Consider the following 13,694-nt stretch of genomic DNA (forward strand, 5'->3'; position numbering starts at 1 on the left):
GAGTGCAGTGGCGCAATCTCGGCTCACTGCAAGCTCCGCCTCCCGGGATCACACCATTCTCCTGCCTCAGCCTCTCCAAGTAGCTGGGACTACAGGCGCCCGCCACCACGCCCGGCTAATTTTTTGTATTTTCAGTAGAGACGGGGTTTCACCGTGGTCTCGATCTCCTGACCTCGTGATCCGCCTGCCTCAGCCTCCCAAAGTGCTGGGATTACAAGCGTGAGCCACCGCGCCCAGCCTTTTTTTTTTAATTTTTATTTTTGAGACAGAGTCTCTGTCACCCAGGCTGGAGTGCAGTGGAGCAATCTCAGCTCACTGCAACCTCCGCCTCCCAGGTTCAAGCAATTCTCGTGCCTCAACCTCCCAAGTAGCTGGGATTATGGGCGTGTGCCACCACGCTCAGCTAATTTTTTGTATTTTTAGTAGAGATGGGGTTTTGCCATATTGCCCAGCCTAGTCTCGAACTCCTGACCTCAGGCAATCTGCCTGCCTCCGCCTCCCAAAGTGCTAGGATTACAGGCGTGAGCCACCGTGCTTAGCTTGGATTTTATCTTTACAGACTTCTTTAAGCCTTCTGCCATCATGAGGTCACAATGGATGTGTTAATCAATCTGACCCATTTTTTGTGAATAATATCTACCAATCAACCTCACACTTCTGAACGAATATAGTACAAACAATGATTTTTATTGCACAGGACATTTTGTCTGACCACAGATATTAATTGACTTCCTATTGTTGGAAAGTCCTCTTATTCCTAGTTTTGTGGTTTACTGTTGCTAAATTCTGGAAAAATACCTCTGTGTTTCTTTCATTATTGGCAAAGTAAAATCCGTCTCTGTTAGTTATTACTTGTGATAACATCCTCCATGAACCCTTCATTAAACTTTTTATTCCTCATCTATCTATTGGCAACAAATAGGAATAGCGCTAATTTCTGCTATCATTTATATCACTTCTTTCCTTGTACATCCACCTGGTCTTCTACAATTAAACTGGGCGGATCATCTTTGCAAAATACACATTGACCTCACTATTTATTTATTTATTTATTATTTTTATTTTTTAATTTTTTTTGAGATGGAGTCTCGCTCTGTCACCCAGGCTGTAGTGCAGTGGCGCGATCTCGGCTCACTGCAAGCTCCGCCTCCCAGGTTCACGCCATTCTCCTGCCTCAGCCTCCGAGTAGCTGGGACTACAGGTGCCTGTCACCACTCCCAACTAATTTTTTTTTTTTTTCTGTATTTTTAGTAGAGATGGGGTTTCAACGTGTTAGCCAGGATGGTCTCAATCTCCTGACCTCCTGATCTGCCTGCCTCGGCCTCCCAAAGTGCTGGAATTACAGGCGTAAGCCACCGTGCCTGGCCTATTTTTTTATTTTCATTTTTATTTTTACGTGTGAGACACTTCCATTCTGTCACCCAGGCTAGAGTGCAGTAGCATGATCTTGGCTCACTGCAACCTCTGCCTCCTGGGTTCAGGAGATTCTCATGCCTCAGACTTCTGAGTAGCTGGGATTATAGGCACGCACCACCATGTCTGGCTAATTTTTTGTATTTTTAGTAGAGACAAGAGTTTCACCAAGTTGACCAGGCTGGTCTTGAACTCCTGACCTCAAGTGATCCACCCACCTCGCCTCCCAAAGTGCTGGGATTACAGGCATGAGCCACTACACTGAGCCAACCTCATGATTTTCTTATAAATAATTTCAATTTTGGGGGCCAGATACAGTGGCTTATGGCTATAATCCCAGCACTTTGGAAGGCTCATGATTCTATGAAGATATATGCCTTTCTTTTTTTTTTTTTTTTTTTTTTTTTGAGACAGAGTTTCGCTCTTGTTGCCCCGCCTGGAGTGCAGTGGTATAATCTTGGCTCATTGCAACCTCTGCCTCTCGGGTTCAAGCAATTTTCCTGCCTCATCCTCCCACGTAGCTGGGATTACAGGTGCATGCCACTATGCTTGGCTAATTTTGTACTTTTTGTAGAGACACAGTTTCACCATGTTCATCAGGCTGGTCTCGAACTGCTGACCTCAGGTGATCCACCCGCCTCGGCCTCCCAGAGTGCTGGGATTACAGGCGTGAGCCACCACGCCCAGTCTGAAGATCTGTGATTTTCTTTTTTCCTTTTTTGAGACAAATTCTCGCTCTGTAGCCCAGGCTAGAGTGCAGTGGCATGATCTCAGCTCACTGCAACCTCTGCCTCCCGAGTTCAAGCAGTTCTCCTGCCTCAGCCTCCCCAGTAGCTGGAATTATAGGCGCACGCCACTGCACCCAGTTAATTTTTTTTATTTTGAGTAGAGACGGGGTTTCACCATGTTGGCCAGGCTGGTCTGGAACTCCCGACCTCAGGTGATCCGCCCACCTCGGCCTCACAAAGTACTAGGATTACAGGCGTGAGCCACCGCGCCTGGCTGATCTGTGCTTTTCAACAGCCTAATTAGATTGATTTCTGCGAGCAGAGTGAGGAGACCATAAGAGAGCAAATGCTTTCCTGTGGGTCTAGATAGTGAGATGACTATTTATCCATGCAGGAAATTTGAAAGTATAAAGATGGGTTGTAAATAAACCATTTCTGTCCTAGAGACAGACTCATTTAAGTCAGTTTTGTTTCTCATATTATACATATGATCATGACTGTTGGATTCCTATCCTTTCCTAATTCTATATCCTAGATCTAGTTGCTCCATTTCATTTTTATGGCCCTCCTTCACCACCCTCTGATAACTTCTGCTTGCTCTTAACTAAGATTACATAGCCCCTGTCTAGATCACATAGCTTCTAGATCTTTGGTTCATATAATGATATCTGCGTAGCTCTTTTCCTATTATGACTCCTTGATTGTCCTTTTACCATATCAACCTTTATATTCATGTCATAATTGTTTCCCCTACCTCTTGGTTTTAAATTACTGACATCTCTCTGAAGTATATTCAGTCCCAACATTTTTGAGGTTGGTTGTTTTGTTGTTGTTATTTGTTTTTTACCATAAACTCAGCCAGATGGTGTAAGGTTGGTTCTGTTTGCTTTTTTACTTTAGGGATTAGAAGTGAAAAGTAGTTAAGAAGGAGATACAGTTCTGGATAAATACTAAAACCATGTTAAAGAAATAAATTTGTTTATTCTATTTCCTCTTTGACTAAGGCTGTAGTGGAAATTTTTTCCACAGAATGCTACATTTAAGTAACAATCCATTAAGTTTAGCTATTTTTAAAGCTGGTTGATATATCAAAAATTGTCACTTTTTAAATTAAAAGGGGAGGGGGCGGAATTTGGAAACTGGAATAAGGAAAGTGATGATTCCATAGTACAAGCAGAGAGATTCATCTTTTTCTCTTAAATAGGAGACAGAAGCAGATAGACACAGAAATTGAGATCAATTTAGATGATACTCATGAATACAATATCTTCTGTTTATGAAGCAGTTAGGGGCCTTGTACTATATTAAGCATTTTATATTGATTATCTCATTTAATCTTCACAACTCCTCTGTGAGGAGTGGATATTATTATTCTCACTCAATAGCTGAGGGAAGACGTAAAGACCCTAAGTAACTTGCCCAAGACCACTTAGCTTATAAGCATTTCCAATATGACTTTCAAGTCCACTTTCAACTTGACTTTCAAGTCAACGACTATGCTTCACTGCCTCTCTGGGTAGATAAGAAAGTGCTTTTTTGGATAAGACTACATTTGTTAAGTAGGAGTAGTAAGTTCATTTTTGATACTTAAAATACTTTAGAAACTCTCTTAGAAATGTATAAATTTTCAAATTATAAAGTACCTTAGAAACTTCAAAATTTCTAAGAAGAAAAAACTAAAGTCTAGAGATGTTAAGTATTTGTTTTTAGGTGTTTTGGTGTTTTGTTTTGAGACAGAGTCTCGCTCTGTCACCCAAGCTGGAGTACAGTGGCACAATCTTAGCTCACTGGATCCTCCATCTCTTGGGTTCAAGCGATTCTCCTGCCTCAGCCTCCTGAGTAGTTGAAACTACAGGCACGTACCACTACGCCTGGCTAACTTTTTGTATTTTTAGTAGAGATGGGGTTTCACCATATTGGCCAGGCAGGTCTCAAACTCCTGACCTCAAGTAATATGTCCACCTCAGCCTCCCGAAGTGCTAGGATTATAGGCGTGAGCCACCACACCCGACCTAGAGATGTTAAGTAATTTGAATCCAAGTTAGTTAACCAAAAATATTTAGCCAGTGCTTTCCTCCATATTGGATCACAAAAGAACATGGAATGAAAACCTATTCTGTCCAAAAATACCTTCGTAAATTAATTCTACATGGAGTAGTTACTTGTATTAACAACATACCTGACAGTGGAGTTCGAGACCAGCCTGACCAACACAGTGAAACCTCATCTCTACTAAAAATAGAAAAATTAGCCGGGCGTGGTGGTGGGCACCTATAGTCTCAGCTACTCAGGAGGCTGAGGCAGGAGAATGGCGTGAACCTGGGAGGCGGAGGTTGCAGTGAGCCACATCACGCCACTGCACTCCAGCCTGGGCAACAGAGCAAGACTCCGTCTCAAAAAAAAAAAAAAAAAAAAAACCTGACAATATCATCTCAATTTGTAAATTGATAAAGTAGAAGAAAACTTGTCAAATTTAATAATATTTTATAAATTTACAAATTGTGACAATATTGACATTTTATATAATATGAAATACATAATTAAGAATTTAATGCATTAAAACCTATTCTATATTATTATTTATGAAATTTTTCAGTATTTTAAAAACTGATGAAATTAGAAGGAAGATTTGAGTCTTAAGAAAGCATTGACTGCATAATGTAGCAAAAGTGCTGGAATATCAATGCAAGAAATATTCTTTTTTTTTTTTTTTTTTTTTTTGAGACGGAGTCTCGCTCTTTCACCCAGGCTGGAGTGCAGTGGCCCGATCTCGGCTCACTGCAGGCTCCGCCCCCCAGGGTTCACGCCATTCTCCTGCTTCAGCCTCCCGCGTAGCTGGGACTACAGGCACCCGCCACTTCGCCCGGCTAATTTTTTTGTATTTTTAGTAGAGACGGGGTTTCACCGTGTTAGCCAGGATGGTCTCGATCTCCTGACCTCGTGATCTGCCCGCCTCGGCCTCCCAAAGTGCTGGGATTACAGGCGTGAGCCACTGCGCCCGGCCTGCAAGAAATATTCTTGATAGTGATTTAACCATGGATTCTCATGATCAGATGGGCCTAAACTAGTACTATAGTCATAGATATTTTGCTATTCTATGCTATAATTACATAAAGGAACTTTAGACTAATAATCTGCATTGTTGACAGTGAATCAGTTATAGTTTTTTTTTTTTTAAATAAAAGGCCAGGCGTGGTGGCTCATGCCTGTAATCCCAGCACTTTGGGAAGCTGAGGCGGTGGATCATCTGAGGTCAGGAGTTCGAGACCAGCCTGGCCAACATGGTGAAACTCTGTCTCTACTAAAAATACAAAAATTCGCCAGGCGTGGTGGTGTGCTCCTGTAGTTGCAGCTACTTGGAGCTGAGGCAGGATAGTCGCTTGAACCCAGGAGGCTGAGGCTGCAGTGAGCCAAGATCGCACCACTGCACTCCAGCCTGGGCGACACAGTGAGACCAAGACCCTGCCTAAAAAAAAAGAAAAATGAAAGGACAACCCACAAAATGGGAGAAAACATTTGCAAACTGCCCATGTGACAAGGGATTAATAACCAGAATATGTAAGGAGCTCAAACAGCTCTCTAGAAAAAAAAAAAAATCTCATAATCAAATTTAAAATGGGAAAATGATTTCAGTAAACATTTCTCCAAAGAAGTCGTGCAAATGAGGCCAGGTGTGGTGGCTAACACCTGTAATCCCAGCACTTTGGGGGGCCAAGGTGGGCAGATCACTTGAGGTCAGGAATTTGAGACCATCCTGGCCAACATGGTAAAACTCCATCTCTACTAAAAATACAAAAATTAGCCAGGTGTGATGGTGGGCACCTGTAATCCCAGCTGCTCAGGAGCCTGAGACAGGAGAATCACTTGGACCTGGTAGATGGAGGTTGCAGTGAGCCAAGATCACACCACTGCACTCCAGCCTGGGCAACAGAATGAGACTCCATCTTAAAGAAAAAAGGCCGGGTGCGGTGGCTCACGCTTGTAATCCCAGCACTTTGGGAGGCCGAGGCGGGCGGATCACGAGGTCAGGAGATCGAGACCACGGTGAAACCCCGTCTCTACTAAAAATACAAAAAATTAGCCAGGCTGGTGGCGGGCGCCTGTAGTCCCAGCTGCTCAGAGAGGCTGAGGCAGGAGAATGGCGTGAACCCGGGAGGCGGAGCTTGCAGTGAGCCGAGATTGCGCCACTGCACTCCAGCCTGGGCGACAGAGCGAGACTCCGTCTTAAAAAAAAAAAAAAAAAAAAAGACAAATGGCAGACAGGTATGTGAAAAGGTGCCGAACATCACTGGTCATCTGAGAAATGCAAATCAAAACTATGAGATATCATCTCACCCCAGTTAAAATGTCTTTTTTCCAAAAGACAGACAATAACAAATGTTGGTGAGGATATGGAGAAAAGGGAACCCTCATACATTGTTGATGGGAATATAAATGAGTACAACCACTATGGAGAACAGTTCAGAGGTTCCTCAAAACACTAGAAATAGAGCTACTATACAATCCAGCAATCCCACTCCTAAGAATATACTCAAAAGAAAGGAAATCAGTATATCAAAGAGATGTCTGCACTCCCAGGTTTATTGCAGCACTATTCGCAATAGCCAAGATTTGGAATCAAGCTGTGTCCATTGACAGACAAGTGGATAAAGAAAATGTGGTACACAGGCCGGGCGCGGTGGCTCACGCCTGTAATCCTAGCACTTTGGGAGGCCGAGGCAGGCGGATCACGAGGTCAGGAGATCGAGACCATCCTGGCTAACACAGTGAAACCCCGTCTCTACTAAAAATACAAAAAATTTGCCGGGCGTGGTGACAGGCGCCTGTAGTCCCAGCTACTCGGGACGCTGAGGCAGGAGAATGGCATGAACCTGGGAGGTAGAGCTTGCAGTGAGCCGAGATTGTGCCACTGCACTCCAGCCTGGGTGACAGAGCAAGACTCCGTCTCAAAAAAAAAAAAAACAAAATGTGGTACACATACACAATGGAGCACTATTCACACACAAAACAGAACGAGATCCTGTCATTTGCAACAACATGGATGGAACTGAAGGTCATAATGTTAAGTGAGATGAGCCAGGCACAGAAAGACACACTTCGCATGTTCTTTCTTATTTTTTGGAGCTAGAAATTAAAACAATTGAGCTCCTGGAGATAGAGAGTAGAATGATGGTTACCAGAGGCTGGGATGCGTATTTGGAGGCAGGCAGGATGGATGGTTAATGGATGTTAAAAAAAAAAAAAAGAAAAAAACAGAATGATTGAGACCTAGCATTTGCTAACACAAGACTGTGGGTATAGTCAAAAATAATGTAATTGTACTTTTTAAAATAACTAAAAGTGTAATTGGATTGTTTGTAACACAAGCAATAAATGTTTGAGAGGATGGATGCCACATTTACCCTCATGTGATTATTATGCATTGCATATCTGTATCAAAATACCATGTAGGCCAGGCGCGGTGGCTCACGCCTCTAATCCCAGCACTTTGGGAGGCTGAGGCGGGTAGATCACGAGGTCAGGAGATTGAGACCATCCTAGCTAACACAGTGAAACTCTGTCTCTACTAAAAATACAAAAAATTAGCTGGGCATGGTGGCACATGCCTGTAGTCCCAGCTACTCAGGAGGCTGAGGCAGGACAATCGCTTGAACCCAGGAGGCGGAGGTTGCAGTGAGCTGAGGTCGCGCCACTGCACTCCAGCCTGAGCCTGGATGACAAAGTGAGACTCCTTCTCGGAAAAAAAAAAAAAATCTCATGTAACCCACAAATACATACACCTAGTATGTATCCACAAAAATTAAAAATAAAAAAAAATTTGTATGAACGTACAGAGTCTTTGTGATAAGGCAGGAAAATACAATCAATACTGGGCAATTTGGTGCTACAAAATAAGTACAAAACAATTGTATTTATTATTGGTATACAAAAGAAGTACACTGATAATACAAAGTAGGTACAAAGTATTATTGGTGTATAAAAGAAGAGCAACTAATGGTGTAGAGAAAGGGAAAATTGGTGTGGATTGGATTAGTCATATAGGCTTAATTGGAAAAAAAGGCAACATGGTATCATTTTTTGTGACTGTAATGTATTTTTCAGGAATTTGTATGGTATTTTTCTATTTTGTGAAATGAGATTATAAACCCCCCAGGGGTGTTTATAAGTCATACATTAGCTGAACATGCCAAGAGCTCTTATTTCTTGTTTTAGTGTAGTGTGCCAATTATAAACTATATTCAAAGCCAAGTGGATTTGAGCAAGTAAAATATCTACTTGGTCTATTTGTTGTGTTGTACAGATCTAAACAGGAATGTTTAATGTATTCTGAAGATACAGATTGTAAAACTTTCCTTAAATATTATATTACTAGTTTTGATCAATTTAACAGTCCTTTTTCTTTTGTTACTTCTTATTAAGGGTCAACTGTATTTGTTGGTAACGGACCAGGGGTTTCTTACTGAAGAAAAAGTTGTTTGGGAAAGCCTACACAATGTAGATGGTGATGGAAATTTCTGTGACTCAGAATTTCATCTTCGACCTCCTTCAGATCCTGAAACTGTATACAAAGGACAGCAAGATCAGATAGATCAGGTAAATTTGTAATGTCTTCTTTATAGTGCTCACAATGCTGATTTTTTTCAAATGTGAATTCATTTATCCAAAATTTTTCAACTAAAGATTAATTCATCAATATACTTGTGAAATTTTCCTGACACTTCCTGAATAGTTAGTGATCATTCTACATGTACATTAATTATGTACTTTGGTGCAGAAGGCCAGATCATATTGAACTGTGAAGGTCATGGTGAGAAGTTTGAATTTTATTCTAATTGCAGTAGGGAAGCTATGTCAAGTATTAAACACGGAAGTGATGGGATCTTCTTTACCTTTTTAAAAGACTGTTATTTGGAGAATACATAGGAAGGAAACAGGTCTAAGCAGAGACAAACAGTCCAAGCAAGAGCGATGATGGCTTAGCCTTGGGTGGTAGAGGTGAAGAGATGAGCACATATCTGAGCTATATTTTGACTAGTTAGAAAAAGTAGAGGAGAGAGAATCTGGAAGGTAGCATATAGTGTATAAATAATGGGTGGATATTCTAAACTTTAGAGGCCAAGGTAAGGAGGAGTAGTAGACATTTGTAGCAGGAGACGCACTAGTGAATAGAACTTGAATTTAGAAATGAGACAGATGAGATTTTTTTTTTTTTTTTTTGACAGATGAGATTTTTGCCTGCCATAACTGGGCAGTCTTGGAGCCACAGGTCTGTTTATTATTAGAAGTATGATGGTGATGTGAATTCTTCCCTGACTGAGGCAAAAATATGATCATGTTAAACAGTTGACATATATTTTACTTACAACAATTTAAGTGCACAAAGACTGTTCAATTACCCAATATTCAGTGAGGAGTTGTATTCCTGGCACTATAATTAGGTCCTAGAGATACAAAGATAAATCATTCAGTCCTGTCCTTAAAGATGCTGCAGCCTAGTAGGGAAGGCAGATATTTGACCAACTCGTGTTATATGTTAAGTCTATAATGGTAATTTGAAGAGCAGGTATCAAGTACACAAAAGAATATTTAATTCGCCGGGTGCAGTGGCTCACACCTGTAATCCCAGCACTTTGGGAGGCCAAGGCAGGCGGATCACCAGGTCAGGAGATCGAGACCATCCTGGCTAACATGGTGAAACCCCGTCTCTACTAAAAGTATAAAAATCAATTAGCCGGGTGTGGTGGCGGGTGCCTGTAGTCCCGGCTACTCAGGAGGCTGAGGCAGGAGAATGGCATGAACCCGGGAAGCAGAGCTTGCAGCGAGCTGAGATCGTGCCACTGCACTCCAGCCTGGGCGACAGAGCGAGACTCCATCTCAAAACAAAAAAAAGAATATTTAATTCAAACAAATATGCATCTTTCTAGGACTTTTCTTTGAAAAACAGTTCTGAAAGTCATGCCCATTTTCCTTCAGAAGCTCTACAGGGGTATTGTTTTTTAAATGTTAAGAAAAATATGTGAGATTTTTCTAAGCATTATATTGTATATAAAAAATACTGGGCCAGGCAGGGTGGCTCATGCCTATAATCCCAGCACTTTGAGAGGCCGAGGCGGGTGGATCACCTGAGGTCAGGAGTTCAAGACCAGCCTGGCCAACATGGCGAAACCCCGTCTCTACTAAACGTACAAAGATTAGCCAGGTGTGGTGGTGCGCACCTGTAACCCTAGCTACTCAGGAGGCTGAGGTGACAGAATCACTTGAACCCAGGGGGCGGAAGTTATAATGAGCCAAGATCGTGCCATTGCACTCCAACCTGGGTGACAGAGCGAGAGTCTGTCTCAAAAGAAAAAACAGGCTGGGCACGGTGGCTCACACCTATAGTCGCAGCACTTTGGGAGGCTGAGGCGGGCCAATCACGAGGTCAGGAGATCAAGACCATCCTGGCTAACATGGTGAAACCCCGTCTTTAATTTAAAAAATGCAAAAAATTAGCCGGGCGTGGTGGCACACACCTGTAGTCTCAGCTACTCGGGAGACTGAGGCAGGAGAACTGCTTGAACCCAGGAACCGGAGGTTGCAGTGAGCCAAGATAACGCCACTGCACTCCAGCCTGGGCGACAGAGCGAGACTGCGTCTCAAAAAGAAAAAAAAAAAAACTGGAGAAGGGGAATGAAGGCAAAGCGATAGATAGTCACAGTAGTCCAGATAAGGTGTTGAGATTGTTATCTGGAAGCAGCAAGGAAGAGGTGGATTCAAGACCATGAGGCTTCATAAAGAGCAGAGTTTGAAGAATTCAGAAGAACTTGAAGGACAAATTCTTTATATCTTTATATCCATGAGATAGTCATGCTATATATATGACAAGATCTTTACAGGCAGCAACCTTTTTTATTTTTTGAGACAGGGTCTCACTCTGTCACCCAGGCTAGAGTACAGTGGTGCGATCTCGGCTCACTGCAACCTCCACCTCCCAGGCTCAAGCAATTCTGTCACCTCAGCCTCCCAAGTAGCTGGGACTACAGGCATGTGCCACCACATCCAGCTAATTTTTGTATTTTTAGTTGAGGCAGGGTTTTGCCATGTTACCCACACTGGTCTCAAACTCCTGGACTCAAGTGATGTGCCCGCCTTGGCCCCCTAAAGTGCTGGGATTACAGGTGTGAGCCACTGCACCTGGCCACAGGCAAAAACCATTTACCCATCCTCTGTGTTTTTTAAAATTATCTTATTTCGAGGGTAGATTGGGGAGGAGGTACACAGACTGGTCAAATTTTAGTCAACACCGACTCTTAATAAAGTGGATATTAAGTTAATGCCCTTGACCAAAATGCACTGTTTCTGATAGAAACCAATCTGAGTGTGTACATGGGAGGAGGGAGGAGATGGTTAAATACTTGAGGAAGACTATATGATGGCTACTATGTTGGCTTTAAAAATCATCTTTTAGAAGAATATTTAATAATCTTGGGAAATTCTTATTTTCTTAAACAGAAGACTTTTATGACACTAAATGGAAAAGAAAACATTACAGTAGTTTCAGAGGGTTGGTTTGAATTTGTATGGGAATGTAGAAAAAATAACTACTGTTAACAGTAGTTGTCTCTGTGTAATGATATTATGGTGATTTAAACTTTGTTGTTTATGGTTTTCAGTTTTGTCTGAATTGCCTATAGGCATGTGTTTCTTTTGTAAATGGGGAACTTTTAAAAAAAATTCTTTAAACCAATTTACTTATTTATTTATATATGAAACAGGGTCTCAGTCACCTAGGCTACAGTGCAATGGTGTGATCACAGCTCACTGCAGCCTCAACTTTCTGGGCTCAAGTGATCCTCCCACCTCAGCCTCCCCTAGTAGCTGGGACCACGGGCATGCATCACCATGCCCAGCTAATTTTTTTGTGTTTTTTTGCAGAAACAGAGTTTTGCCATGTTGCTCAGGCTGGTCTCAAACTCCTGGGCTCAAGCAACCTGCCCGCCTCAGCCTCCCAAAGTGCTGGGAATATAGGTGTGTGCCGTTGTACCTGGCTCCGCGCTACTTTTTGTTTTGTTTTGTTTTTAGCTTTCTTGGCTGCCTATATATGGCTTCCAGAAAAAATTTCAAATACATTCCCCCCAATTTTTTTTTTTTTTCGCAACCGAGTCTTGCTCTGTCGCCCAGGCTGGAGTGCAGTGGCATGATCTCGGCTCACTGCAATCTCCGCCTCCCAGGTTCAAGTGATTCTCCTGCTTTAGCTTCCCAAGTAGTTAGAATTACAGGCGTGTACCACCACACCTGGCTAATTTTTGTGTTTTTAATAGAGACGGGGTTTCACCATGTTGGCCAGGCTGGTCTCGAACTTCTGGGCTCAAGCGATCCACCTGCCTTGGCCTCCCAAAGTGCTGGGAATATAGGCGTGAGCCACCATGCCTGGCCTCCAAAAATATTTAGAACAATGACAGAATCACTGAAATAAGTTCATAGCTCCCCAAGGGAAATACTTAGGAAGATAACTGTCATTTTGATGTTTAAAATAAAATGTTTTTTATTTTATTTTAATTATTTTGTTATTTTACATTGTTTTCTTTTTCTTTTTTGTTTTTATTTTATTCATTTTTATAGACAGGGCCTCTCTCTGTCACCCATGCTGGGGTGCAGTGAGGAGATCATAACTCACTGTAACCTCAAATTCCTGGGCTGAAGCAATCCTCCTGCCTCAGCCTCCCAAGTAGCTAGGACTGCAGGTGCACACCACCACACCTGGCTGATTTTTAAACTTTTTTTGTAGAGACAGGGTCTTGCTATATTGCCCAGACCTGGTATATTTTTTTAAAGCCATTCTTACAGCTTTATAGATATAACGTCTGTATTTGCAGTCATTCATTCTTAGGTGAAATCTCATAGCTAATGATGGTTATAATTTAATTTCTTAGGATTATCTTATGGCATTATCTCTACAACAAGAACAGCAGAGCCAAGAGATCAATTGGGAACAAATCCCGGAAGGAATCAGTGATTTGGAACTAGCAAAGAAACTCCAAGAGGAAGAGGACAGACGGGCTTCTCAATACTATCAGGAACAGGAACAAGCAGCTGCTGCTGCTGCTGCTGCTTCTACACAGGCTCAGGTAAAAACTAGTGTTCTGAGTCTTAAATGTGATGATCACGGCTGGGTGCAGTGGCTCACACCTGCATTCCCAGCACTTTGGGAGGCCGAGGCAGGCAGATTGCTTGAGGCCAGGAGTTCGAGACCAGCCTGGCCAACATGGCAAAACCCTATCTCTACTAAAAATACAAAATTAGCCGGGCGTGGTGGTGGTGAACACTTGTAATCCCAGGTACTCGGGAGGCTGAGGCAGGAGAATTGCTTGAACCTGGGAGGCAGAGGTTGCAGTGAGCTGAGATTGTGCCACTACACTCCAGTCGGGATGACAGAGCAAGACTCCTTCTCAAAAAAAAAAAAAATTGATGATCACTTTAGCAGTAAATTTCACTTGAGATAAAAAATTTTAAATTAGGTGAGCCGGGCGCGGTGGCTCACGCTTGTAATCCCAGCACTTTGGGAGGCCGAGG

The 13,694-nt window shown here is 42.4% G+C and overlaps 1 protein-coding gene across 4 annotated transcripts in view; it reads left to right on the forward strand.

Annotated features, from left to right (window-relative positions):
* The window catches only part of LOC116463515 (ubiquitin carboxyl-terminal hydrolase MINDY-2), a 95,877-nt gene that overhangs the window by 72,174 nt on the left and 10,009 nt on the right, over positions 1-13,694 (forward strand). For 2 of the 4 annotated variants that reach the window (XR_009212080.1, XR_009212081.1), the window contains exons 7-9: positions 8,562-8,735; positions 9,365-9,408; positions 13,055-13,249. Coding sequence is in view for 2 of the 4 variants with exons in the window: in XM_032146644.2 (XP_032002535.1) it covers positions 8,562-8,735; positions 13,055-13,249 (369 nt within the window). In the remaining 2 variants the exon portion in view is untranslated. The remainder of the gene's footprint in view (positions 1-8,561; positions 8,736-9,364; positions 9,409-13,054; positions 13,250-13,694) is intronic. The other 2 variants (XM_032146644.2, XM_032146645.2) reach the window with 1 other exon arrangement.

Source organism: Hylobates moloch, unplaced genomic scaffold (assembly GCF_009828535.3).
Source record: "Hylobates moloch isolate HMO894 unplaced genomic scaffold, HMol_V3 SCAFFOLD_40, whole genome shotgun sequence".
NCBI classification, from domain to species: Eukaryota; Metazoa; Chordata; class Mammalia; order Primates; family Hylobatidae; genus Hylobates; species Hylobates moloch.